Raw genomic sequence first — 26,725 nt, 5'->3', positions numbered from 1 at the left:
AAGGGGGTGCGTGGGGGAAGTCTTCCACCTAAGGTGGGTGCACCCAGGTCAGCTCTGTTGCTATGACTACAGGAGGCCTGTATAGACCTAGGAAAGAGTTTTCCAGACTTAATGCTTTATATGTGTGTGTGAGGGGGGGTATGAAGAAGTGTCTAAGAACAAGAAGGGGACAGAGTAGGGTTGGGGACTTTCCTCCGAGGTTTCTAATAAAAGGAGGTTCCCCTGTCTAGTAAATGAAAACTACATCAAAGACCATGGGACCCCCACAGTGGGGTCACAGTGAAGGAGTCAGCCATTCTGACTGGCTTTGAGGCCGAATAACCCCACCATGATGGTGTGACAAATGTTGAGCCTCTGGACATAGAGCGTGAAGGGCAGGTGCCTGACCCAGCACAGGACACGAGGAGGCGGTGCCCAGGATGGTGGTGTTCCATCTGCAGTGCGCAACTGGAACGAGGTGGCGAGGTGGCATTAGTGGCTTAGGAGGCAGCCAGGACTCCGCAGGCACTGAGGCAGGATCGGGAGGGCCTGGCTCAGGGGCCGACAGGGAAGGAGTCATTAGCGGTGGCCATTTGAAAGCAGCTGCTGTGGGCGTCACGGGTGAGGCTGTAGGTGCAGTAGGCCACGGCAGAGCCCAGGGTCAGCCCCGACATATAGGACACAGTCATGGTGTTTCCTGTGGACAGGAATGACATGAACAGTGCAAAGAACAGTCGTGGGCGGGGGGTGAGGCTGCTGTGCTAGATGATCTCTGCAGCCACAGCGACTCGTGTGTGCACTGTGGTGACAATGGTCAGGGCTCAAGAGCCTGTGAGACCCTGTGTTCTACCACTGAGCCACACCCCAGCCCCTCACTGGGGATTCTAGGCAGGGGCTCTACCACTGAGCCACACCCCAGCCCCTCACTGAGGGATTCTAGGCAGGGGTTCTACCACTGAGCCACACCCCAGCCCCTCACTGGGGATTCTAGGCAGGGGCTCTACCACTGAGCCACACCCCAGCCCCTCACTGGGGATTCTAGGCAGGGGTTCTACCACTGAGCCACACCCCAGCCCCTCACTGGGGATTCTAGGCAGGGGCTCTACCACTGAGCCACACCCCAGCCCCTCACTGGGGATTCTAGGCAGGGGTTCTACCACTGAGCCACACCCCAGCCCCTCACTGGGGATTCTAGGCAGGGGCTCTACCACTGAGCCACACCCCAGCCCCTCACTGGGGGATTCTAGGCAGGGGCTCTACCACTGAGCCACACCCCAGCCCCTCAGGGGGATTCTAGGCAGGGGCTCCCATACCCCAGCCCCTCACTGGGGAATTCTAGGCTTGACAGTCCCCAACTCCACTCTGTCAGCGAGCCATACCCCAGGACTTTTGGACACATGGCTCCCTCTGCCTCAATGCTGTTCCTTGTACCTTCCTGAACCTGTCTTCCTCATTTTTTACCTCCATGATTTTGCTCAAAAGCCATCTTCTCAGTGAAGTCTTGCAAGATGGTTCTCTTTTACATCATGGTCCCTCAGTTCTTACATCTGTCCTAACTTCTCAGACTAAGAGCCTCTAGGAAACACATCACATTTGTCTGTTACCTCTCTGTTTACTGGCCATCTCTGTCTCAGAACTGTAACCCCACAAATGTGGGTAGCATCATGCCCCTACTGCTTAGGAGAGTGCTTGGTATAGAGGCTCCCCAGCTAGCCATGAAGAACTTACAGACGTCCTTACACCTACAACTCCCTCGTCATTAACCCTTGGGACTAATATATTTTCACACTCCTTGGCCGGTTTTTCAGGCCTCAGCTTTTTTGCTAGAGGGTCAGGAGGCTGTCAAGAGGAACCCCTGAGTGTCCCTCAAGCCAGTGGGTCTTACCTGCCAGCTCCCGCTGCTTGGGGCTCACTTTTCCAGCTGCCAGGATCATGGGCACACTGCCAAAGTAGCCATTGCTGATGCCCATTAGCAGCGAGAAGACACAGGGCCAGGCAGGGTGGCGGAGGGCAGGCATGCCACTGGGGTACACACACAGGATGAAGAGGGGAATGAAGACCACACGCAGGCAAGAGCAAGCTAGCAGATGAGTGCCGCGCCAGTCCACGGGTAGGGCTGCCAGGATCTGCAGAGAACAAGAAATGTGGGATTACCCACCCAGCCAATGGCCATCTCTCCACCAGGCCCTCCAGCTACACCCTGTCCCCACACAGCCTTGACTAGTGCTCCAGCCAACCTCACAAGGGCCCCTAAATCTCACACACTCCTCCCTCTCCATTTCAGTACTGGTGATAGAAAGTGAAACCTGAAGTATGCTAGATAAGCACTCTAAAAGTGAGCCATGCCTCTGGCTCCTCACCCCCAACACCTCCCCAAGGGATCCTAGGCAGGGGCTCTACCACTGAGCCACACCCCAGCCCCTCACTGGGGACTCTAGGCAGGGGCTCTACCACTGAGCCACACCCCAGCCCCTCACTGGGGACTCTAGGCAGGGGCTCTACCACTGAGCCACACCCCAGCCCCTCACTGGGGGATTCTAGGCAGGGGCTCTACCACTGAGCCACACCCCAGCCCCTCACTGGGGATTCTAGGCAGGGGCTCTACCACTGAGCCACACCCCAGCCCCTCACTGGGGACTCTAGGCAGGGGCTCTACCACTGAGCCACACCCCAGCCCCTCACTGGGGACTCTAGGCAGGGGCTCTACCACTGAGCCACACCCCAGTCCCTCACTGGGGACTCTAGGCAGGGGCTCTACCACTGAGCCACACCCCAGCCCCTCACTGGGGGATCCTAGGCAGGGGCTCTACCACTGAGCCACACCCCAGCCCCTCAGTGGGGATCCTAGGCAGGGGCTCTACCACTGAGCCACACCCCAGCCCCTCAGTGGGGATCCTAGGCAGGGGCTCTACCACTGAGCCACACTCCAGCCCCTCACTGGGGGATTCTAGGCAGGGGTTCTACCACTGAGCCACACCCCAGCCCCTCACTGGGGGACTCTAGGCAGGGGCTCTACCACTGAGCCACACCCCAGCCCCTCACTGGGGGATTTTAGAACACTCCCGGTGTGGCTCAGTGGTAGAACGCTTGCCCAACAAGACTAATGCCTTGGGTTCCACCCTGCATACTTCATAAAGCACAGTAACAGCAAACTGACCGCAAAGAGACACAGGTCATCTGAGCTGCAGGGTGGCTAGGGTGCCTCCAGCTCTGAACACCAAGTCCACCTACTGTGACAGATTGCTGGCCAGCTGGCAGCCTGTGCCCGAGTCATTCTCACAGATCTACTAGTGACTGTGAGGCAGGAGTCTCGGGGCTGGTTCTGGCCTGAAACAGTTGATGCCGAAGAGACCAGGCAGGGGTTGTGCTCCATGGAACAGTGTTAGAGACGGTGACACTCACAGCTCCCACTCTCTCCACCTGGAACTCACATGTATCCTCGGCCTGGCATTGCTCCAGAAAGACCAGAGCTATTCTGGGGCTCCCCAAAGCTACCCTGCGGCTCACCTTGCCCACAAAGTCTGACAGGTTGAACACGGCCATGACCAGGATGGGCAACCACTCTCCCAGCACGCAGTGGCGGATCTCGGACTCCAGGCCAGGAAACAGGCACAGGGTAATGAAGTAGGTGACCGCAATGGATAACATGTCGGCCCAGATGACCCGCGCCACGACGTATCGGTGCAGCAGCAGGGCTGGGGGGATTGAGGTGTGTTAGAGGCTGGTCCTCACGGGCTCTGTGCTGGACAGCCGCAGATGCCGCCAGACCCCACAGCTTACCTCTGAAGGTGGGCCAGCTCCGTTTGACTCGTGGCCGAGGCACATCGAAACGCATGTAGACCCCACTGTTGCTGTGGGTCATCTCATGGGCCGGGCTGTCCTTTGGGGACCTGCTGCTGGACAGGGCTGGCGTTTGGTGCTCCTGGGTGGAAAGGGATGATGGGAGTCATGGGTCAGGTACCCAGGGCAAATGATGGAGCCACAGTCAGCTAGACATTAAGTTAGCACCTACTGTGTGCACTTCCTTATCAAGGGACAATATTTACCTGCCTTCCCTCTACCCAGCCTTAAGCCTCCCCTACGCCCTGGTGGAAGGGTAATGCAGGATGTGACCACAAGATGGTGCTCTAGCCTTCCAGAACTGCACATTGGCTTACCCAGGCTGAAGCTACTCAAGGAGTCGGTATTAAGAGACCACCCTTGAAACAATGGTCTGTGTTGGGGTCCTTATAGGAAAGTGACCCCTGAGCTGTGATGGAAAGGAGTTTATTATAGGAGTCCCCTGACTTCCATTAATCTCACTTTCAAGGTTCTGGATCTGCCACAGATCCTGGGCTCTTCTCCCTGGCCATAGCTGGAAGCCCTCACCTCCTACTGTCCCAACAGGTGTCAGGGAAGGGGGTCCACAGAATGGAGTTTCTCAGAGTACAAACCTGCAGCTCGACATCAGGGGATCAATAGCAGGGCTGATGAGGAACTCTTCAGGCACCTGTGTGGGAGAAGGAGGCCAGGCCAGGTCCCTGTACTTACAAAGTGGATGTCTCCTGATGCGACATCATGGTGCACTCGATAGCCTGCCCGCACAGGGCGACTGTCACGAGGCCGAGTGGTGTAGTAGAGCACAAAACGGCTGCGCCGCACCAGCAAGTGCAGCAGGAAGCACAGGAGCTCCAAGCCAGCGGAGACCAGGAAGAAGATGATGGTGCTGGCCCGCTCATCCGGGAGCAGCAGCTTAGTGAGAATTCGGCTCAGAGAGATCATCACCCCTGCCGTGCCTGGAGGCAAATCAAAGTTCCCAATGCCTCTATCACCTACCCTACCCCACCGATGCCTCTTATGCCCTTGCTCCACCCCACTCCATCCCAAGCACCAGCTCTTCCTCACTGGGTCCTAGCCACTCCATCTTTCCACTGTTCCCACCCCAATCCATACTGGTCCATATTGGCCCATCATCCTACAAGATCCCACCCCCTGCATCCTGTCCAAGTCACAGTTCCTCCTAGCCCCACCCTAGTTACCACTTCCATCTTGTCCAGGGTACCGGATTCTCTCTAAGCCTTCCCTAGCCACTTGCAGCCCCTCTCCTTGTCTTCCTGTCTCAGCCCTGTTGAATCTGATCTCACCAGCCTCACCCCTAGACTGCCTGCCTGTCTGATATCCAGCCTATGTCAACTCCCCTTCCAAGGAGCTCCCACAACCCATCTGACTGTCATCTGCTCACACACCATGGGCAGCACCACTGGGCTCTTGTTGGGTGCCCCCCACGAGGAGGGTGCAAGGCCCCTGCTTTGCTAGGCTTGATGGGGAGAAGCCACAGAAACACACAACAGTGGTGCAGGGTGTACGCCAGGACAGAGGATGTGGCCAGAGGGGGAAGAGTCAGAGCATCTTATCCTGGAAGGGGACAGTTAAATCGGGGGAGGCAGGCGCACAGAATGACAGTCAGCACTCTGACTTGGCTCTTGGCTACTGTACTACAGTCCCAAAGCAATCCATATCACCCCCTCAAGGGCCAGCCTCACAGATCCCACCATAAAAATCTACTGGTTTCGGGTATGCATGTGGCTCAGTTGATAGCGTCCTTGTTAAGCATACATTGTGTCCTGGTCCCAACACAGTGTAAACACAGTATGGTGGCACATGCCTAGAATCCTAGCACTCGGGAGTTGGGAGCAGGAGGATCAGAAGTTCAAGGTTATCCTCAGCTATATACAGTTGGAAGCCAGCCTGAGCTACAAGAGACCCTGTCTCAGAATGACAACAAATCTGCAGGCTTGCAAAGCCACCTGTGTGCTGGCCACCTCCCGGAAGTTAGCCCTAGGTGGTATGGTTTGATGTTCCAGGCAACACATGGCAGGAGCCCACAGAGGCTGCCACGTGACACTGGCTGAGCCCAGCTTCTGGTCTAATTGTGACTAGCTACAGAATAGAGGAGACCAGACAGGTTCAGACTGCCTGGAGGGCATGTCCAGGGGCCTCTTGGGGTCTGGGCCCTGGGTGAATTTTAGGCTTTAGTAAGGGTACTGGATATCCGAAAGGGGCATCTGGGAGGTGGCTTGGCAGACAAGCAATTAAGAGATCACTAGGCCGGGTGGCTGGGGAATGGGGGGATCTGAGGACGGCTTGGTTCTTAATGACGCTAGCTGGTGTCATGGGCTTGGGCAGGCTAACCCTCAGCACACTTGCCCAAGTGCATTCTCTCTCTCTCTCTCTCTCTCTCTCTCTCTCTCTCTGTCTCTGTCTCTGTCTCTCTTTCACATACACAGAGACAACCTCAGCATACTTGCCCCCATACACACACACACACACACACACACACACACACACACACAAATACACACACACAATTTTGCAAATTTCCAAAGTTGAAGCACCCCCTCTTGGAGAAAGGAGGGTGTTCAAAAAGACACAGAGTAAAGACATAAAGATTAAAAGCCCAGTTGAACCACACAAGATACTCAAGGCACCTCCTCAAGATTAGCCAAGCAGCAACAATTGCCGGGGGGAAAGGGGAGTCTCTTCCCAGCAGAGCTGCCTTCAGGCTGTGCCGGGAGCCATGAGGACCCAGCTTTTCTGAGTTAATACCGGGGCTGGGGTGGGCTTCTCAGTGTGGCCGTCTTTGAGTCACCCACATGCCTGGGAATCAGGCAAAGAAACTTTCCAAAGCTAGATTGGGTGGAACTGCTTTTTTTGTTGGTGGTGGTGTGTAGATCGTGTGCCCTAACTATTCACACCCCTCAGGGAAAAGTCACACAACAGACACACAAAATATACCCACCTGCATGCTTCCCAATCGCACGTGCTGCTCACACTGTAGAACCCTGGCATACACAGGCATGCACACGTATCCCTCCCACCCAAAGATCCATCCCTTCCAGTCCATAGTCACCATCCCTTTCCAGCCCACCTCCCCAATGGTGTCCCCAGACTGCTGCCCCTTGGCGGGGGTCACAATACTTACTCTCTCCAGTCATCACCCCCTGTGTGTACCTCTTGGGCAGTAATCCCGTGTAACCATAGAAGCTAGATTGCTGCACTTAAGAGAGAGATGGGGGACATGGTCAGATACCTTGTGCCATTGGTTGATGCAGAGGCATTGTGGACCTCCTGTGTTATGTTGGCACTGGGAAGCAGGAATGTGCAATGTGAGGTTTACCACAGCTATACAGAAACACGGGAAGGAAACGGTGTTGCCCCAAAAAGTTCACAGAGCATGGTCACCTTCCTGCCCCTGGGGTTCAATATCACTGACAAGTCCTGGCTGATGGGAACGGAGATGACACATGCCCCTTGCTGGAGACAGGGCAAACTTACTGTCAGCCTTTCTTCCAAGAGCAGTGACAGAGAGGCTCTGTTGAAATGGGGCTGTTAAGTCACACACACACTCCTTTGTGGCTGCGTGGAACATAACCTCCACCTCCAATTCTCGTGGGTTTGGAGCATGTAGCAGAAGCAAGAGAGGTATGTGTACACGTGTAATGTAAGCCCTCGGGAGCTGCAGACAACAGGATTAGGGGTTTGAAGCCAGCCTGGACCACACGAGGCCCTGTCTCAGTAAAGAGGGGAGTGGGTTGGAGATGTAACCTAGCACAGAGTTTGCCTAGCATCCATAAAGCCCTGGTCCCATGCCCAGCTCAGAACAGACTAGATGGTGTGTGTGTGAGCTGGGGGTACACGCTTGTAATCCTAGCACCAAGGAGGTGGAGACAGAAGGATCAGGGGATCAAGAGAAACAGGGAGCTGCGTCCAAACCTGTGTCATATGAGAGTGACCTTAGTGTATGACGGTCTTTCTGCAGTGTGTGGTGTGTATGTGCATCCAGTAGACGCATGCCCAGCACTTGGGTGATTCACCTTGTGCCGTGCGTTACCTGTACAAAGCCACAGGGGTTTAGCCCTCCTGGTGCATTCTGGCCCCATTCCCTACCTGTGCAACCAAAGGCCACGGTGCCCACGGCGGCCAGGTTGATGGCGTAAGCCTGGTCATGAGAGAAGAGCTGAAGCCACACATCACATATGCTGATAAAGAGCAAGGGACCCAAGGCGAGGAGGTAGCCTGTGGGGAGCAGAGGCGCTGTGAGGGCACAGAGAGCAGCCAGGCGGGAGCTCCCCACCTCCTGACATTCAATATTAGGCAGGGAGAAGACTCCAGGAGAGTCTACAATAGTGGTTCTCAACCTGTGGATAGCAGCCCCTATAACGACTGAATGACCTTTTCCCAGGGGTCACCTAAAGTCACTGAAAACCACAGATATTTACATTATGAATCGTAACAGCAGCAAATTTACAGTTATGAAGTAGCAATGAAAATAATTGTAGGGCTGGGGTCACCACATCATGCGGAATTTTAAAGGGTCACAGCATCGGGGTGGTTGAGAAAAATTGGTCTGCAGGGAAATGGTGTGAGCTTCCTGAAGGAGGAGCCGTTGGAGCTCCTGTGTTCAAAGGGGAGGGCTTGTGTAGGGACCTAGGGATGTAACGTGCTGCCTCTGTGCTGGCAAGCTTCCTTACCTTGACTTCCAACCACAAAGCCTGCCCTGGTCCTAGAAAAAACACCTGTTTCACAAGGCTGGGAAGCTGGGTGGGCAGGTGCCATGGGCTAGGAGCTCAAAGGAGGAGTTTAGAGTCACTGGAAGGGGACAACGCAGAGTGGCCTTAAATACCTGTGGTGATCCTCGTGTGCAGGTTTAATCTCTCCACCACAACGTTGTTTAGGAGCACAGCCGCCAATGCCACCAAGATATAGGTGAGGCTCATGTCAAACACGATGGAGGTCCCTGGATATAAGAGGGGCAGTGACTCAGAGAGGGACTTCTGGCCTCCTCAATCACTCCTGCAAGGACTTTTCACTCTCCCCGAGGGGCTGATTTGTCAGAGTAAATCAGTGGATAGGCTGAGGTTCTCACTTGGTCTGCCACAGTGGTCCCTGACTAACTCAACTGGAAACCTGGCTAACATAGGTCCATAAACCACCTCTACTCCCTGTCAAGGTTTAAATGTGAAATGTCCCGCATGGGCTCAAGTGCTGCAACACCCGATTCCCCAGCAGGTGGCGCTGTGGAACCTTTAGGAGGTGGAGCCTCACTGGAGGAACCCAGTCACAAGGGGAGGGGCTTGAGATTGTATAGGAGGAGCTACTTTCTGTTTACATTCTGCTTCTGGAGTGTGACTGCAGTGTGAAAAGCCAGACTCTTGCTCAATTTACGTCACTTCCCTGCCTGCTGCCTACCATCGCTTTCAGGGTGGACCAGATCCAGTGAACTGTGAGCCAGAATAAGCCCTTCCTCCTTTCAATGGCTTTTTCTCAGGCATTTTACCATAGCAATGAAAAAAGTAACTACTACACTCCCCAAATAAAGGTCACGCCACAGGTATTCATCCACCCAGTGTGGTACAGTTATTTGCTGTGTCTCCAAAAACCACATCAGCTGTTCTCTCCTAGAAACATCTCCAGGCAGGGTCCCGCCCTTTGGGATTCCCAGAAGGTCACGGCCCAGGGAAGGCGCTGAGATGCCTTTGAGGGCTGTGTGGATGGCAGAGGGACCCACCTGGGTACTTGTGGTGAAGGTAGTCCACGTCGGTGATAAAACTGTTGTATGGCAGTAAGAAGCCCACACCAGCCAGCAGCATGGCAAAGTAGATGGCATGGTAGCGGTCGTCTGGCACAGCCTCCTCTACCGCTAAGTGGGGAGACACCAGGAGAGGCTAGTGAGCACACTCAGGCTGTGACCATTGCACCATGGTTCTTATCTACCACCACAGCCATTGTCCACCACCAGGGCTCCAGGAATCCAATCACTATCTACAAGATCACAAACACCACGGCCAGTGTTACCTTTCCTACCCCGTTCTTTCTTTCTCTATCTACCCACCCATCCATCCACCCACCCATCCATCTACCCACCCATCCCTCTCTCTATCTGTCTGTCTGTCTATCTATCTCGTGTGTGTGTGTGTGTGTGTGTGTGTGTGTGTGTGTGCGCGCACACACGCGCGCGCAGCTGCCCACAGAAACTGGGGTGTCACATTTTCTGAAGTCAAAGTCACAAGCAGTTGTTAACTACCTGATGTGGGTGCTGGGAACTAAACTTGGGTTCACTAAAAGCAGAAAGAACTCTTAACATTAGGGTCATCTCTCCAGCTGTCTCCCTTCTTTTTAATTTAAATTTTAGCTGGGCGTGGTGGTACAGGTCTCCAACAACAGCGCTCTGAAGGTAGAGGCAGGTGTATCCTAAATGTGCTCTATTGTGCCTGGCTTTTTAAAGATTTATTTATTTATTTATTTTATGTATATGAGCACACTGTAGCTGTCTTCAGACACACCAGAAGAGGGCATCAGATCTCATTACAGATGGCTGTGAGCCACCATGTGGTTGCTGGGAATTGAACTCAGGACCTCTGGAAGAGTAGTCAGTGTTCTTAACCACTGAACCATCTTTCCAGCCCCTGCCCCCTTTAATTTAAATTTTAGCTGGGCGTGGTGGCACAGGTCTCTAACCCAGCACTCTGGAGGTAGAGGCAGATGGATTCAAGATGTGTTCCTGTGCCTGGCTTTTTATATGGGTTCTTGCATTTAAACTCAAATCCCCATTCTTGCTGGGCAGGTGCTTTTAACCTTTGAACCATTTCCTCAGGCTCTGGGGTAGCTAATGTCAATTGTTAAAGAGATGGGCTTTAGACTCACAATGGAAAAAAAAAATCTCTGGCCATGTTGGTAAGACTGGGTTAAATGAGGTGGTAAGATGCACCCACAATATGGGTAGCACCAATCCCACTGGGGCCCTGGGCTGAATGGAAACAGGAAAGTGAACTGAACAGCCCTCTGATATCTCAACCAGCTTCTGCCGCCAAGCTGTCTCTGCCATGACGGTCTGTATGCTTCAGACTTGAACCACAGCAAACCTTTTCCCTCCTTTAAGTTGCCTTTGTCAGGTATTTTGTCCCAGCAATGAGACCAAGAGTGCTGTCACTGTACCTGCTGTCACCATTGTCATAGGCATTGTTCACCAGAAGCCATCTCATCACAACCACTCTGGCCAAGGCCACAGCAAGCCTGACTAAATAGTGGGTGACCCTGTAATGGGGCCAGCCATGGCAATGCTGTATGGGGCTAGCACGGTCTAACGCTCTAACACAGTGTCACGGTGTCCAGGTGTCTCCTCAGAATGGACATGCAGTGATACCTGTCCCTTTAGAAACTACTAACAAAACACTCATTTCTGTCCCTGCACATCTAGTAGCTTTCTTCCTTTCTCCTTTCTTCTCCAGGATCTTCATGTAGCTCAGGCTGGCCTCCAGCTCATTGTGTAGCCAGAGATGACCCTGAACTTCTGATCTTCCTGTCTCTACCTCCCAAGTTCTGGAATTATAGGCATGGACCACCATACTTGATTTATTTGATACTGAGGATGGAACCTAGGACCTCACACATGCTAAGCAAGCAATTTATCAACTGGGCTACATCTGTGTCCCCTGATCTAAGGAATTCTAGCTTTCACCTCAAGACATCACAATTCTGTCACTTTGGACATAAAAAGTTGCCACTCTGGTCCTGATGCAGCAGCCAAAGGAGACCTTTGTGGATGGGGGATTAATCCTGACTATCAAGGGCATGCCAAGTGGCTGCTGCCTGTATCAATGAGGAAGAATGTGCCCAGTGTGAGAGGGACACTTGGCCTCTTGTGGCAATTCCATCCCAAGTGTTACGGCTAAGGGAAAATCTCAATGATCCAATGCACACAGGGTCCCTAATGCCCCAAACCTTGGGAAATAAAGGCCAGGACCAGAGCTGCGAGCAGAGAGGTGTCTGCCAGCATCAGAGGGAACCTGAATGAGCTGGTCATGAACGTATGCTGGTCATGAACGTATGCTATGATCACGTGACATATATCACTGAGTGTACGTGTTGGTGGTGCACATGTGGAGGCCAGTGGATGACATCGGGTGCTTTATCTACCTCTTTCTACCTTGCTGATGAGACAGTCTCTCACTGAGCCTGGAGCTCAACCATCAAGTTAGACTGGCTGGTCAGAGAACCCCAGGGGTCCTCCACCTCTCCAGGGCTGGGATGGTAACCTGCTTGGGTCTTTTTGTTTTGTTTTCAAAATTACTTATGTGTATAAGTGTTCTCATGAATGTGTATTTGTGCATCGTGCGTGCTGGTGCTAATCCAGGCCAGGGAAAGGTATAAGATCCCCTGGAACCAGAGTTAACCAGAGTTAAGGACGGTCGTGATGGATCACCACAGATCAGAACCCAGGTCCTCTGCAAGAGCAGCCAGTGCTCTTAACTGCTGAGCATCTCTCCAGCCCCACACCTAGTTTTCATGTATATTTTGGGGATTGAACTCAGGTTTGTCATGTTTACACAGCAAGCTCTTCACACCTAGCTGCATGTGGAGTCACAGACAACTTCTGGAAATCTGTCCTTTCTACCACGTGGATTCTGGAGATCAAACTTAAGTCATCAGCCTTGGTGACAAGCTCCTTTACCCACTGAGCCATCTCGCCGACCCTTAAATATTTTTTATTGTATCTCACATGCCCTTATTGGTAACATGAAATGTGTTCCTAAGGGCTGGAGAAATGGCTCAGTGGGTAGTGGCGAGTGTGGCCAAACCTCACAACCTCAGTTCAGTCTTAAGAACCCACCTGGCAGAAGAAAACTCCTGCATGTTGCCCTCTAACATCTGCAGCACATGTGTGCCCTCCACCCCACTAGAAAAACAAACACCTTTCTTTTTGCCCCACCTCTCTCTGTCTCTGTGTCTCTGTCTCTCTCTCTGTCTCTCTTTCTCTCTCTGTGTCTCTGTCTCTGTCTCTGTCTCTGTCTCTCTCTCTCTCTCTCTCTCTCTCTCTCTCTCTCTCTCTCTCTCTCTCTCTCTCTCTCTCGGGTTTAGTTCCTCTATGTGTAGCACTGGCTATCCTAGAACTAGAAGAACTATCTATAGACGAAGCTGGCCTTGAACTCATAGAGATCTGCCTCCCAAGTGCTACTATTGAAGGCGTGTACCTCCACACCCAGGATTTTGGTTTTCTTTTTGTTTTTCCTTAAAGATGTGCTCTGGGCTTAAAGATGGCTCAGCAGTTAAGAGCACTGGCTGCTCTTCCAGAGGCCCTGCATTCGGTTCTGAGCACCTACATGGCAGCTCACAAGTGTCTGTAACTCCTTCCCCAAGGGATCTGACACCCTCACACAGTCAAAACACCAATGTACATAAAATCAAAATAAATTATTTAAAAAAAAAAAAGATGTGTTCCGAATTGCTGGCCGTATAGAGGTTACAGGACCTGCAAGATGTGTTAGCCGTTATCGGCAGCCTCTGAAGAGTCGGCTTGCATGGTTTCAGGGCCCCAACGTGAACTGTATCATGCTCAGTGGTGCTAAGACCCTGGTTTGGCTTTATCTGGGTAGTAGGCATGCTCCACACTGTGAGGACGGCTGTTTCATAGCTCAGCAGCTGAGGCCTGGGGCTTGGCTGTTCCACGACTTACTGAGGTGTGGCCAGGGAGAGCGCAGCAGAAAGTGATCTTTGAGTTCATCTGAGGAAAATATGACGGTGAGCCTGGCCTAATCCGACGAGGCTGCTGGTCTTCTGGTGACCTGAACCTGGGCTAGGGGACCCAGGCTGTGTCTGACCTGCCTGCTTTGTACACTCCGGACGATCTCCTGTGACAGGCTGTGGTATGTCCCTACCAAGGGCTCACGCACTGGAGAAGGCTTGGTCATCACTGAAGTGACACAGAGGTTTGCCATGATTGGTGTTTGGCTCTCTAAGATGAGTCCATGTTTCCCTGACAGGAATGCGCTCTCACCCTTGGCGGTCAATGAGGCTGGTCTGTCCTGTGACTTGCTCCTATGCTCTGTCTCCTCCTGTGACACCTCCCTCAGGTTCCCGCCATTGTGGTGCCATTATGAAGTCCTCACAGAAGCCAAACAGAAACATGAGACAAGGGCTGGAGGGATGGCTCAGTGGTTAGAGCACTGGCTGCTCTTCCAGAGGCCCTGAGTTCAACTCCCAGCAACCACATGGTGACTCACAACCATCTGTAATGGGCTCTGATGCCCTCTTCTGGTGTGTCTGAAGACAGCTACAGTGTACTCATATAAATATAATAAATAAATCTTTAAAAAAAAAGAAACATGTGGCGAGTTCTCGATTCCCAGCCACTGAAGGCTTAGGCCCCTATCCTTTATAGAGTACCCAATCTGAGGTGCTGTGTTTGTTACAGCAACAAAAGATGCTCTAAGATACTGGCTTCACCAGCCCTACTCTAGTAAGCCAGTTTCTTATAATAAATATCTATAATCTATACATGTGCACAAATCCATATCACATCCATAACTAAGCGCCTTCCTACCCATCATCTATCTAGACATTCTCCATCCATGGTCCATCCATGCACCTAGCCATCTACCCACCCATCCATCCATCTGTCCTCCATCCATCCACCCACCACCCATCCCCCACCATCTATTCATCTCTCATCCATCAGTCATCCATCCATACATCCACCATTCAAGCATCCACCCATCATCTACTCACCCATCCCCCACACATTCCTCAGTTATCCTTTTATCCATCCATCTTCTATTCATCCATCATCCACCTCCATCAATCTTCATTCATACACCCATATACCCTCCATCCATCCATCATCTGAATACCCCTCTCCCCATCTGCCTATCCACCCATCTACCCAATCTATGGTTTATTTAACTGACCCATCTGTCCACCCACCTGTCATTTAGCTATCTGCCCATTTACCCACTCTCCTACTCATCCATAATCTACCTATTCATCAATCATTTCAGATATCTATTATTTATTTGGCTTTATTAAGACAAAGTCAAGTTATGCAGCCCAGGCTGGTCTAGGGTTGTGGTAATCCTCCCTCTTCTTCCCAAATGCTGGGATTATAAGTCTGAGCCACCATACTTGGCCTTCTATCATCTATCTATCTATCTATCTATCTATCTATCTATCTATCTATCTATCCATCTAGCTATCATCTATCTATCTATCTATCTATCATCTATCTGTCTATCTATCTATCATCTATCTAGCTAGCTAGCTATCATCTATCTATCTATCTATCATCTATCTGTCTGTCTATCTATCTATTTATCATCTATCTGTCTATCTATCATCTATCTGTCTATCTATCATCTATCTGTCTATCTATCTATCTATCTATCATCTATCTATCTATCTATCTATCTAGCTAGCTAGCTATCATCTATCTATCTATCTGTCTATCTATCTATCTATTTATCATCTATCTGTCTATCTATCATCTATCTGTCTATCTATCTATTTATCATCTATCTGTCTATCTATCATCTATCTGTCTATCTATCCTCTATCTGTCTATCTATCATCTGTCTATCTGTCTATCTATCATCTATCTATCTATCATCTGTCTATCTATCTATCTATCTATCATCTATCTATCTATCTATCATCTATCTGTCTATCTATCATCTATCTATCTATCATCTGTCTATCTGTCTATCATCTATCTGTCTATCTATCTATCGATCATCTATCAATCACTTCTCTATCATCCAATCACACAGGCTCAGAGATCACACAGAGGGACTGAAAAGCAGCTACTTGAACTTCACATCCAAGACTCCTCATTCTCTGCAACCAGGAATGGTTTGCTTTGAAGAAAACAAATGAGAAGTCTATGGCCAGGGACCATGCTGTGGATGGCCGGTAGCAGAGGTCACATGACACAGACCATTGCTGGGCATAGTCATTATTTGTTACCCTAGCCACCTACCTCCTCCTGACTGAGCCTCTTAGTCCCCATGACAACCTGAAGCTCCTCTTGCCCCAAGGACTGACCAGGGGCCATGTGGCCAGTCACTGCCCTGGGGCAGCTAATATCACTCACTCACCAGAATCTGTGAAAGTGGGGGCACCCCTGACTCTGACGCCTGCATCCTGAGCCCCCTCTGCTGTGGTCTCCAGCTGGAAGTTGTCAAAGCTAAAGCTTGTCACCACACTCTGGCTGGATGTGGCTGCCACGCAGGGGTCTTTGAGGCGCTGGCTTCCAATGGAGCCCATGGCAGTTCCCACTGTGAGGAAAGGAGATGAGGCAGTAAGGGAAGGGGACAATGTCACCCCACAGCTAAGTTGTCAGGGTGCACACCTCAGGGTAGTCGGTCCACTCATCCCTCACCCATTGCTCTACTTGTTTGAATATGTTTTGTGAGACTGAGGATAAAGCTCTGAGACACACACACTGTACAAGTGCTCTACCACTGAGCCACACCCCAGCCCCTCACTGGGGGATTCTAGGCAGGGGCTCTACCACTGAGTCACACCCCAGCCCCTCACTGGGGGATCCTAGGCAGGGGCTCTACCACTGAGCCACACCCCAGCCCCTCACTGGGGGATTCTAGGCAGGGGCTCTACCACTGAGTCACACCCCAGCCCCTCACTGGGGGATTCTAGGCAGGGGCTCTACCACTGAGCCACACCCCAGCCCCTCACTGGGGGATTCTAGGCAGGGGCTCTACCACTGAGTCACACCCCAGCCCCTCACTGGGGGATTCTAGGCAGGGACTCTACCACTGAGCCACACCCCAGCCCCTCACTGGGGAATCTAGGCAGGGACTCTACCACTGAGCCATACCAACTGTAGTCTTACCTCAGTGTTTCTTGCTTAAGTTCAGATCTACCAGCCCTTATTTTGAAGGAACAGAACCTGGGGCTGGGAAATGCCCTGATATTTAGGCAACCCCGTGTGCATGGAGTGTCATCTAGCTTTTCTTCCTTTAACTTTTGTCATGTGGATTTTCAAACTGTGTTGAAAATACTTTTGATAACGAGAAGATATACACTCTTCCTAGAACACAGGCAGTCATGGCAATGGTACCATTTGGCCAGTGGACCCCAAGCATGGCCAGAGACAGCCTCTCTTTCTCAGCAAGCACAGGTGAGAGAGGCCATGGAAGAAGCAGGAAGGCCCCAACCTCTAAAGGATGCCACCTTCAAAGAACTACATTGATTACTACGTTGATTACTTTTGGACCCATGTCACCAGGGCACCCTGTGCCATAGCCACCTGTTTTCATTTCTTTACCATGTCCTCATTTCTGCAGCTCTGCTGCCTCAGTTTACCTCTTTCCCAGGTGAAATCTTCCCACCAGTTACCAAGTCCCACTCCTGGATATGCCGTCTCTCCATCCTCTAACTTTTGACAGAATGAAGTTAGGGTCAGAGACGGAGATGTGGTCTCCTTGGGCCTTGGAGCCCACAGCACACTTAAAATCTGGGACCTAAGGAACTCCATCTGTTGGTGACTGGCCCAGTACCCATGGTCAGTGGACAAGAGCAGGAGACTTCTCTTTCCGGGTGCTAGGGGAAACCTCCCCTCCAGGCTCGAGGCTGTCCTAAAGGGCCCCTCTCCAGTCACTCTGGTTGTAGTAGCCAGTCAGATCTGGAAGCGGGAGAGACTAAGAAGGGCCGAAGGCATAGCTGGCATGGGCTTGAATGACAGTGGCATTGGGTACAATCCCAGTCTTGTCAGTCACTCCGAATACGCTTCCCTGACCTCCAAAGGGTCTGGATTAGTGAAGGCTTGGAGTTACTAGATCAGACTCCTGCCCGCCAACCTTAGACAAGAGGGGCTGGGGAAGGGGACACTGTTGAAATACCATTCACAGTGTCCCCTGACCCATCTGGAATGGAAGCTCAGTCCTGGAGGGAAGGGCACCTGAGATCCAAAAAGCCTGGCTCATCGTCAGTAGGGGCTCCCATGATGCAGTCTCCCAGAAAAGCCAGACCAGCCTGAGAGGCTTCTGCCTGGCTGAGGCCACGCCGTCCGGGAAGGCGGACGTGTTCGGCATCCTGCCAGGCTTCTTGCTCTGGCTCAGTCGGTGTGGCGGGCAGCTGCCACCTACACTGTCCCCATGGCTTTCATCTCTCTCCCTTCCCAGCCCCCAACATTCAACATCCAGGGTGTCAGAGACTTCCTCTTCCCGTACTCACTAAAATCTAAGGGCTTGCAGATAGACATGGGAAAGGAGGTTCCTGTACGCTCCTGACTTGGGACCCCTCAGTGCTTGTCACGAAAGCACTGGGGATGATAAAGGACATTTATTTAGTTTTCAGACCATCCTTGGCACCAGTGCACCCACCTAGAGGATGACAGGGTACTTCAAAGGGAGGGACAGGGTGTTGCTAGGAAAAATTTACCTATGCACACTTGGTGTTTTAATAGTGATGCAAACCACCCCTAAATACCCAGTGGGTCAAAGAGGGCTCTGAGCTCTCAGGAGTCCTGCAAAACTAGGCATACAGCGCCAGTCTGCAGAAGAGATAACAAAGAAGGGCAGAGGAGAGCCAAACCCACAGCCAGGCAGCTCTAACTGAACCCTGACCTGGCTGACCACCACTGGCCCCTCCCAGTTGCTGTAGGGATTGTCCCTCAGCCAGCAGAAGGAGCAGGAAATTTAAATTTCACTTGGAAAGCCAGTCTGCTCAACCTCCTCAGGCCCTGAACTTCTGGCTCCAGCCACAAGTCTTGTTTACTAGATGCCCTTGGATGCCCCTGTCCCATGCCCAGACGTTGTTTAGGGAGTCTTCCTGCACATCATAAGGCTCCACTTCCCGCTGCAGAATTGTGGGTTTTGAGCTACTTTGGGCAGCTCCTCTGAGTGCCAGGGGACAGATGACTAACGTCAGTGCCACAGACTGGTCAAGGCCTGGGGCAGAGGGGGTAACCTAGGCCCACCTCTATGTTTTAGGTTCCTGCACAGTTCGGAACTAGCAGACCCTGCTGTTTCTTCCGCAGGCAGCCCTAGGAGTATCAAAGTTGGACCCCGGCCCACAGGGCCACCAGCAAAGAAAGACTTTCAGGGGCCACTCAGAGGTTGTGACCCAGTGCCCAGGCCCCACCTCTGTCATAACCTTTTGCAGAACTAGAAGGAGCCTGGCTGGGCAGAAGGGAGTGATGGAAGGAGATGAGTCCGGAAGGAACTTCAGGTGCAAGAACCCCTAAGGTGTGACCAAGGGAGGAGATAATACCATGACCCGGCTCGGCCAAGGCCACCCGCGTTTGTTCCCTACTAGATAGAGCCTTCGTCCCACTCTCGCAGCTGGGATGCCGGGGGGGGGGGGGGGGGGGGGGGGGAGAGGTCTTGCAATGCGCGAGGGTACCCATCCTCCCCGGACAAGGGGCGCGGCAACGATCCGGCGCCTGGGAGGGCGGAAGGGGGAGGTGGCGCGACTGGGGCCGCGCGCCGCAGACAAAGGCTCCGACAGGTCCCCGCCGGCGTCTCCCCGCCACCTCCGTGGCGACACTCACCTCTGCCGGCCCCAGGCTGGGATCCTCGGTGGCTGTCCGCCGCCCGCGCCCGGACCCTTTGCGCTTCGCCCCGCTCCTCGAGGCTTGGGCCGGGCGCGGCGGGCGTCTTCCTCGGTGTCCCGGTCCACGGGCCCGGGTCCGCGAGCGCGTGAGGGGGGCGCAGCAGCTGCGGCGAGCTAGCCCGGCCCACGCCCCGCCCGTCCTCCTAGCCCCGCCCCACAAGCTCCGCCCACCGCGTGGCTCCGCCCAAGTCCCGCCTCCAGTCAGACTTTCTACCATTTAGATGCCCCGCCCCATCCTCGGGACCCCGCCCCATCACGCCACGCCCACTGCACAAGGCTCCTCTGAGGTCCGGCTTCCCGCGGGGCCTACGGCCACTCTGTCTCCCAGTCTCCCCGCCCACGCTACATCCACTGTAGGAATCCGCCTCCAAGTCCCTCTTTCTCTTCTATTCACTCCGCCCCATTCCTACTGCTCTCTCTGCCCCTGGCCCTACCAGTTCTTACCATATTCCCCGCCCCATTTTCTTTACCTAGGTTCCACTCTACATGACCCCGCCTCTAGCTCCGCCTCTGCACTACCCACTCTAATACCCCCACTTCTTTTTGCTGTCTTCGTCCTCGTTCCTTCTGTGCTCTTAGCCAGCCCCAACCAGACCGCAGAGCCTACCCCCTTTCTCTGCCTTCTTCTCTGCCTGCCCTAGCCTCACCTCTATTTTTTTTCTTCACCCATATTCTTTCCCCGCTTCCCTTGCTGTGTGCCTGGCCCCTCTTCTATTTTCCTTTCCCCAGATCCTACCTCATTTGCCCAGCTCCACCCTCATTATTCCCACATGCTCCACTCTTCTTCTTCTCTGGGCCCACTTCGTCCCACCTACCTGACCTCACCTCCAGACCTCATACATGAATAATTGTTATTCCCTATCTGCTAGCCCCACCCCATCACTTCCCTATGCCCCGCCCCTCATGGCCCCTCCTACAGCCTTCACACCTTCCCTGCCTCTCTGGCCCGCCTCCCTTCCACTCCTATACACTTCAGGACTGAGGCACAGAGAGATGCATTTGTCTCTTCCTCTTGCCTGAATCCCCATTCATCCTGGTTCTGCCCATGGCTGAGGGCTTTCTTGTCTTGACAGCCTCCCTCTCACAGATCAGACTTCCTAGAAGTATCTTTTGTTTTTTAATGGCCTCTCTAATCATAGCCCAGGTAGGCCTAGGATTCAAGATTCTTGTGCCTCAGCCTCTAGTGCTCTGGAATGACAGGTGTGTATTGACACACCTGACTCGAAAGTGTCATGTGTACACACAGGGACAGCGAGTGCCTCTTGGTCTTCTTTTGCAACTCTGTAGGTCACAGAAGGTAGGTACCCTGTTGGAGGTTCCAATGAGTTATAATAATCTCAGTGTGCAAGGCCCGAGGCTTCGCATAATCAGTCTACAGCTTTGGGGGGTATGGATGAGGCTCAGCCCTGTGTAAACCAGGTGTGGTTGGTGCATGTCTGTTCTCCCGTTACTGGGGAAACAGAGGCAGGTGGAGGCTCAGAAGAAGTTCAAGGCCAGCCTGAGCTACAGAGACCCTGCCCTTACTCCTACCCTACAAAGGCAATATATATAGGGAACTGAAGGAGGAAGAAAGGGAGTGAAGGAGGAAGGGGGGAGGTGGGAGGGGGATCAGGACATGAAATCAGACAGGGCCAGGAAGCAGTTGGAACTTGGGCACGAATTTTGTCAATGGAGGGGACAAGACTAGATCTAACTTTAACATTTTCTTCTTCCTGAGAGGATCAAGCAGGAGTTAAAGGCCAGCCTGAACAAGTTAGAGCAACGTTGTCTTAAAATGAAAAGGAAAAAGAAAGCTGTGAGTGTGGCTCAGTGGTAGAGCCCCTGCCTAGAGTCCCCCAGTGAGGGGCTGGGGTGTGGCTCAGTGGTAGAGCCCCTGCCTAGAATCCCCCAGTGAGGGGCTGGGGTGTGGCTCAGTGGTAGAGCCCCTGCCTAGAATCCCCAGTGAGGGGCTGGGGAGTGGCTCAGTGGTAGAGCCCCTGCCTAGAATCCCCTGTGAGGGGCTGGGGTGTGGCTCAGTAGTAGAGCCCCTGCCTAGAATCCCCAGTGAGGGGCTGGGGTGTGGCTCAGTGGTAGAGAGAGCCCCAGCCTAGAATCCCCAGTGAGAGGCTGGGGTGTGGCTCAGTGGTAGAGCCCCTGCCTAGAATCCCCAGTGAGGGTCTGGGGAGTGGCTCAGTGGTAGAGCCCCTGCCTAGAATCCCCAGTGAGGGGCTGGGGTGTGGCTCAGTGGTAGAGTCTCTGCCTACCATGAGGTTCTTCGTACCATTCCCAGAAGTGCAAATTAAATAAGTAAATAAACAATCCCCTTTCTGGTTCAAGTATCAATTGGAACAACTCTTCTGAAAAGTTTGGCCTTAAAAAACCAAAAAACCCATTGGTCCAGAAGATCTAACCCAAGGAATTGGTTCTAAATATAGAAGGGCTTTCCACTCTAATGCTGGTGGCAAAGGCAAGCACTGCGGGTGGTCAAGTAGCACGAGATGGTGCGATGTCACATGCCTCCCAGCAGGGAACAATATGAATGTTATAATGAAAAATCAGTGAAATCCGGTGTAAGCTCTACAGCGGAATCTCCCATCCCCAGGATCTGTCCATGGTTGAAAAGGATTTAGAATAATGTGGAAAGAGAAGAGTGAGAAGAGGGTTAAGTGACACAGAAATAGGAAGTGGGGCAGAATCCAAACGATGACTTCCACTCTCTTGGTCTCGAAAAACCAGAGAGCAGAGCAAAGCGGCTTTCTGGGATGGGACAAGTGAGCAGAAACCTGCCATTAAAAGAGAAAGAAACTTGGAGGCTGGGGAGATGTCTCAGTCAATAATGTACTTGCTAGACAAGCAGGAACGCCTGAGTTTAAATCTCTAAGGCCCACATTAAAAACGGTGACTGCATGTCTGAAGTCCACTGGGAGGAAGAGACGAGGGGAGGAGAGAGGGAGAGAGACAGAGACAGAGAGACACAGAGAGTGGGAGAGAGACAGAGAGAGACAGAGACAGAGAGACACAGAGAGAGGGAGAGAGACAGAGAGAGACTGAGAGAGAGGGACAGAGAGACACACAGAGAGGGAGAGAGACACAGAGAGAGGGAGGGGAACACTCTGTTACTAACTCTCTGCCATTCTAGCTATGTCAACTAGCTCCAGGCTCAGAGAGACTCTGTCTCAACAAATATGGTGGGGTTGGCAAGATGGCTCACTGACACACCACACACACACACACACACACACACACACCACATACACACACCACACACACACAAACACACACACACACACGCATACATACAGACTCACATGCACAGACATGTGCACACACACGAACACACACACCAAAAGCAAGCAACTTATATAGAACAGGGTGTGGAGTCTAGAGAGATGAGTATAATGAAGAATTCTTATGTCTCTGCTCCCACACACTGGGCTTCAAACAATAAAAACATTCTATGAAAGTTTTAAAGGCGACAACCCAAGTTCTGTAAAAGCAGAGGGAGAGAGATGCTTCCACTCCATGAAGATTATCCTAAGAAAACAACACAGCCGTTTCATCTTTGAATAGTGGCATAAAATTCTAACTATAGCAACAAGAACTGAGGAGATTTTGGAAAACAAGAATATGCTACACTGTGAGGGAGAAGGTGGTCTCTGTAAAGAATATATATATTTTATGCTTGTGTTCTGTCTACACACTTAGATGTGTACACCTGTGTCTACCTACTGCCCAAGCTGGTCAGAAAGGGGCAGCAGGTTCACCAGAACTGAAATTACAGTTGTGACCCACTATGTGTGTGCGGGTACTAACTCCAGGGACCTCTGCAATCTTTCCAGCCCCAAGATTACTTTTTAGTTGTGTGTGTGTGTGTGTGTGTGTGTGTGTGTGTGTGTGTGCACGTGTACATATGAGTGCATGAGTTGAATATCACACATGCTAGGTAAGTACTCTACCACTGAGTCACACTCCAGTACTTAGTCATTAGCTTATGGGAAAGGGAAATCACAATTATCTACATAGTCACTAAAAAGAAAAAATGCTTTGGTTAAATGCAATATGGCCAGAGATGAAATGCAGTTGGTTGGGTACTTGCTCTGCATGTGTGAAGCCATGAGTTCAATCCCCAGCACTTCATAAAACAGGGCATGAACCTGAAGTTCTAACACTTGAGAAATGGAAGTAGGAAGAACCAAAGTCTAAAGCTATCCTTGGCTATGTAGAAACTTTAAGGCCAGCCTGAGCTACATGACACCCTGCCTACTATTCCTAAAAAGGGGGAAGGACTAGACAGATGGCTCCTCCAGAGGTCCTGAGTTCAAATCCCAGCAACCACATGGTGGCTCACAACCATCTGTAATGAGATCCGATGCCCTCTTCTTACTTGTCTGAAGACAGCGACAGTGTACTCATATAAATAAAAAATTAAAAAAAAAAAGCATATGGAAGGGTGTGTTCAGTTCCGTACAAAGCACAGCACTATTTAACAAGCCACCTTGCGTTCTGGTACCAGAAGGGTTTTATATAGAATCCCTTGCAGATACCAAGGGAGGACAACTGTACATTTTATTCATAGTAGTAAACTGGAGACAGGCCATGTGTTACGAACAGGAGATGAATAAAAGCCTGCAGCACACCCACACTTGGTGCCCACTCAGAATGCAAAGTAAAGCCTTCCTTGTGCCCTGCACCTGTGTGTGCCTAGATGTGTTACTGGAGCGAACAGACCTCACGTGGTCCCATTTCTGTGAATTCCAAGAACAGATAGGACTACTCTAAAGCAATCAGACGCTGGCTACCCTCTGCTGGGGAAATGGGTGTGGGGGACGGGGGAGGGAGTTAGGAGAGAGGCAGGGCTGGAGGGAGCTGTGGAGGGGGTGGTGCTCTGTGTCCTAGTAACATGTGCCTTGCACATTTCCAGCATTTGTCAAAACTCAGCAAAAGTGCTGGTCCTCCTGGTAATCTGTGCCTGTCATTCCAGCACTCCAGAGGTAGAGGCAGGAGGATGAAGGGTTCAAGGTCATCCTTGGTTATGTGGTCAGTTTAAGATCAGCCTGAGCTATCTGAAATGTGTCTAAAAGCAAAAGAACAAAACAAACAAACCAAAAAAACCCCAAGCCAGCCAAATATGCCGGAGCGGGAGAGATGACGCAGCGAGGAAGAACGCTGCCTCCGAGCAAGCATGAGGACCTAAATCTGGATCCCGAGCATGCGTGTAAAAAGCCAGGCACTCGTGTGTGCTCGGCCCTGCGGTGACGGCCACAGGAGATGGTGGGGCCTTGCTGGCCGCCGGCCGAGCTCTGGCTGACTGCAAGATGCCACCTCAAGAGAGGAACACAGAGTGACAGAGCGGGACACCTGATGTCCCCCTATGCCCTCCACTCACACAGGGTGTGTACCTGCACTCATCTGTACCTACAACACACATGCATATGACACAAGCATGATGGTGCACACCTATAACCCCTGGCACTTGGGAGATCAAGGCAGGCTGTTCAGAAGCCAAAGGTCAGAACTCAGCCTCAGCCTGGGTCTATCTCTCTCCCTTCCTCTCTCTCCTTCTCTCTCCCTCCCTTTCTCCCTCTCTCCCTCTCTCTCTCTCCCTCTCTCTCTCTCTCCCCCCTCTCTCTCCTATCTCTTCCTCCTTTATTTTTTTCCCTTCTTTCTTCCTTCCTTTTTTTCCCTGACAGTTTCAACATTTAGCCAAGGTTAACCTTGAACCTGCAATCTTCCTGCATCAGACTCCTAAGTGCAGGGATGACAGGCCTGTGCCTGTGAAGTCTTATTAACATCAGTTGGGCCTGAGGCTGTCTGTGCAATGGGGAGGTGGGTTGACGGCTGAGAAAGAGACAGAGTAGACTGTGAGCCCCCATGGTTAACATTCTCACAATAAAATGGTAACGGAGGGAGGGTGAGATGGCTCAGTGGGTAAAGGTGCTTGTCTGCAAGTCTGGTGACCTGAGTTCAGTTCTGGAGCCCACACAATGCAAAGAGAAGTCTGACTCCTGCATGTTGTCTTTTGACTTCCACAAGTATGTGTGCCCCAGAACCAGTGAATGCAAAATTAAAGATGAGAGAGAGAGAGAGAGAGAGAGAGAGAGAGAGAGAGAGAGAGAGAAGAGAAGGAGAGAGCGAGAGCCCAAGGGTGCCCCGTCACCCTCCCCAAGCCCTTTCAGGCCTCCTGCCCCCTCCCAGCTGCTTTCTGTGGACACAAACCCAATTTATTCCCAACTTATTAGCTTAAAGCCATTAGGATCTTTCCCATCAACTCACAAGCAGCCAAAAGCCTGTGTAGGAGGCCTGCTCAGGACACTGGGAGGGAGAGAGGGAGAGCCATTGCTATGGTCACAGTGAGCCCGTGTGGGTGTGGCCTTCGTATTGACACCTGCTCTTGCTCTCAGGGACTGTGGTGCCCAGGGAATGCTTTCATAGATCATAGATGACAAGAGGCCAGCTGGTAAAAGGGGGAAGCTAGGGCTCTGCTTGGGAGATGGTGGGTGTTATAATAAAACACAGTGACACATTCCTGTGTCAATTCACCATACTTATCCTCATAGCAACCCCAGAGCTTGGAACTTCTGGGCTCCGTTTGGGTACACCAAATCGGAGGCATCGAAACCTGGCGTCGGGGAGAAACAGATTTGTGGAAGGACCTGCCTAAGCTGCTGTCTGGAGCCTGAGGATCAACGAGCTCCTGTGCGGCTCGCCCTGAACTCCAGCACCATGGACAGATTCCCGAGGCCTGGGGTTAGGGATTGCAGGCTGAAGAATCCAGAGCTTCCGTGCAGCTCAGCTCCAGATTCAGACTCCAGCAGTGGGGGCTGCAGTGGGGGGGGGGGTCAGTTTTTCTGGGCCAGAGTGATAGTAGAGTAGTTAAGACACTGTCTGCTCTTCCAGAGGACTCGAGTTCAGTTCCCAGCATCCACATGGCGGGTTGCTCACAACCAGCTGTAACTCCAGTCCCAGGGCAGCCACAGGCATGCGCAAACATGCATGCAGTCAGAACACACACACACCTAAAACAAAAAGGTTAAACTAGTTTTCCCATGTGACCCAGCACACTGAATTCATGAAGCATCCGTGTCCTAGGTTCTTAGCACTGCTAGCCCGCAGCACTGTGCACGCTCTTGTAATTTCAGCAGTTGTGTAGGCACAGGCAAGAGGATCAGGAATTTGAGGACAACTGGTCTATACAGTGAGTTCTGGGCTAGCCTTGTCTCAAAAAGGGCAAACACACAAAACATCGAGAAATAAAAATAAAACAAAGAGACAGGAAGGAGACATTTTAAAATAAAAGCCAAGAGAGGGAACAAGAAAAGAAAGAAAGAAGGAAGCCACAGAGGCAGGGAGTGTTCTGGGAGGGCAAGGGCAGGCTCACAGGGGT

The 26,725-nt window shown here is 52.0% G+C and overlaps 1 protein-coding gene across 2 annotated transcripts; it reads right to left on the bottom strand.

Annotated features, from left to right (window-relative positions):
• Positions 1 to 533: 533 nt before the first annotated feature.
• On the bottom strand, positions 534 to 16,053 carry SLC29A4 (solute carrier family 29 member 4; the record flags this gene model as incomplete). 2 transcript variants are annotated; one of them, XM_080940555.1, is made up of 10 exons in its annotated part: positions 534 to 676; positions 1,865 to 2,105; positions 3,487 to 3,674; positions 3,760 to 3,901; positions 4,510 to 4,754; positions 6,941 to 7,015; positions 7,906 to 8,034; positions 8,642 to 8,755; positions 9,527 to 9,658; positions 15,885 to 16,053. In XM_080940555.1, 10 exons carry the CDS (start codon positions 16,051 to 16,053, stop codon positions 534 to 536), a joined length of 1,578 nt encoding a protein of 525 aa, XP_080796681.1. The 2 variants fall into 2 exon arrangements, with proteins under 2 accessions (XP_080796681.1, XP_080796682.1); XM_080940556.1 differs by lacking the exons at positions 8,642 to 8,755; positions 9,527 to 9,658; positions 15,885 to 16,053 and having other exon boundaries at positions 6,941 to 7,010; positions 7,906 to 7,989.
• Between the last annotated feature and the right edge of the window lie 10,672 nt (positions 16,054 to 26,725).

The sequence above is a fragment of the Micromys minutus genome, assembly GCF_963924665.1.
Source record: "Micromys minutus genome assembly, chromosome: 29".
NCBI classification, from domain to species: domain Eukaryota; kingdom Metazoa; phylum Chordata; class Mammalia; order Rodentia; family Muridae; genus Micromys; species Micromys minutus.
Note: the sequence above shows the minus strand (reverse complement) of the source record. Positions and strands in the feature narration are given on the sequence as shown.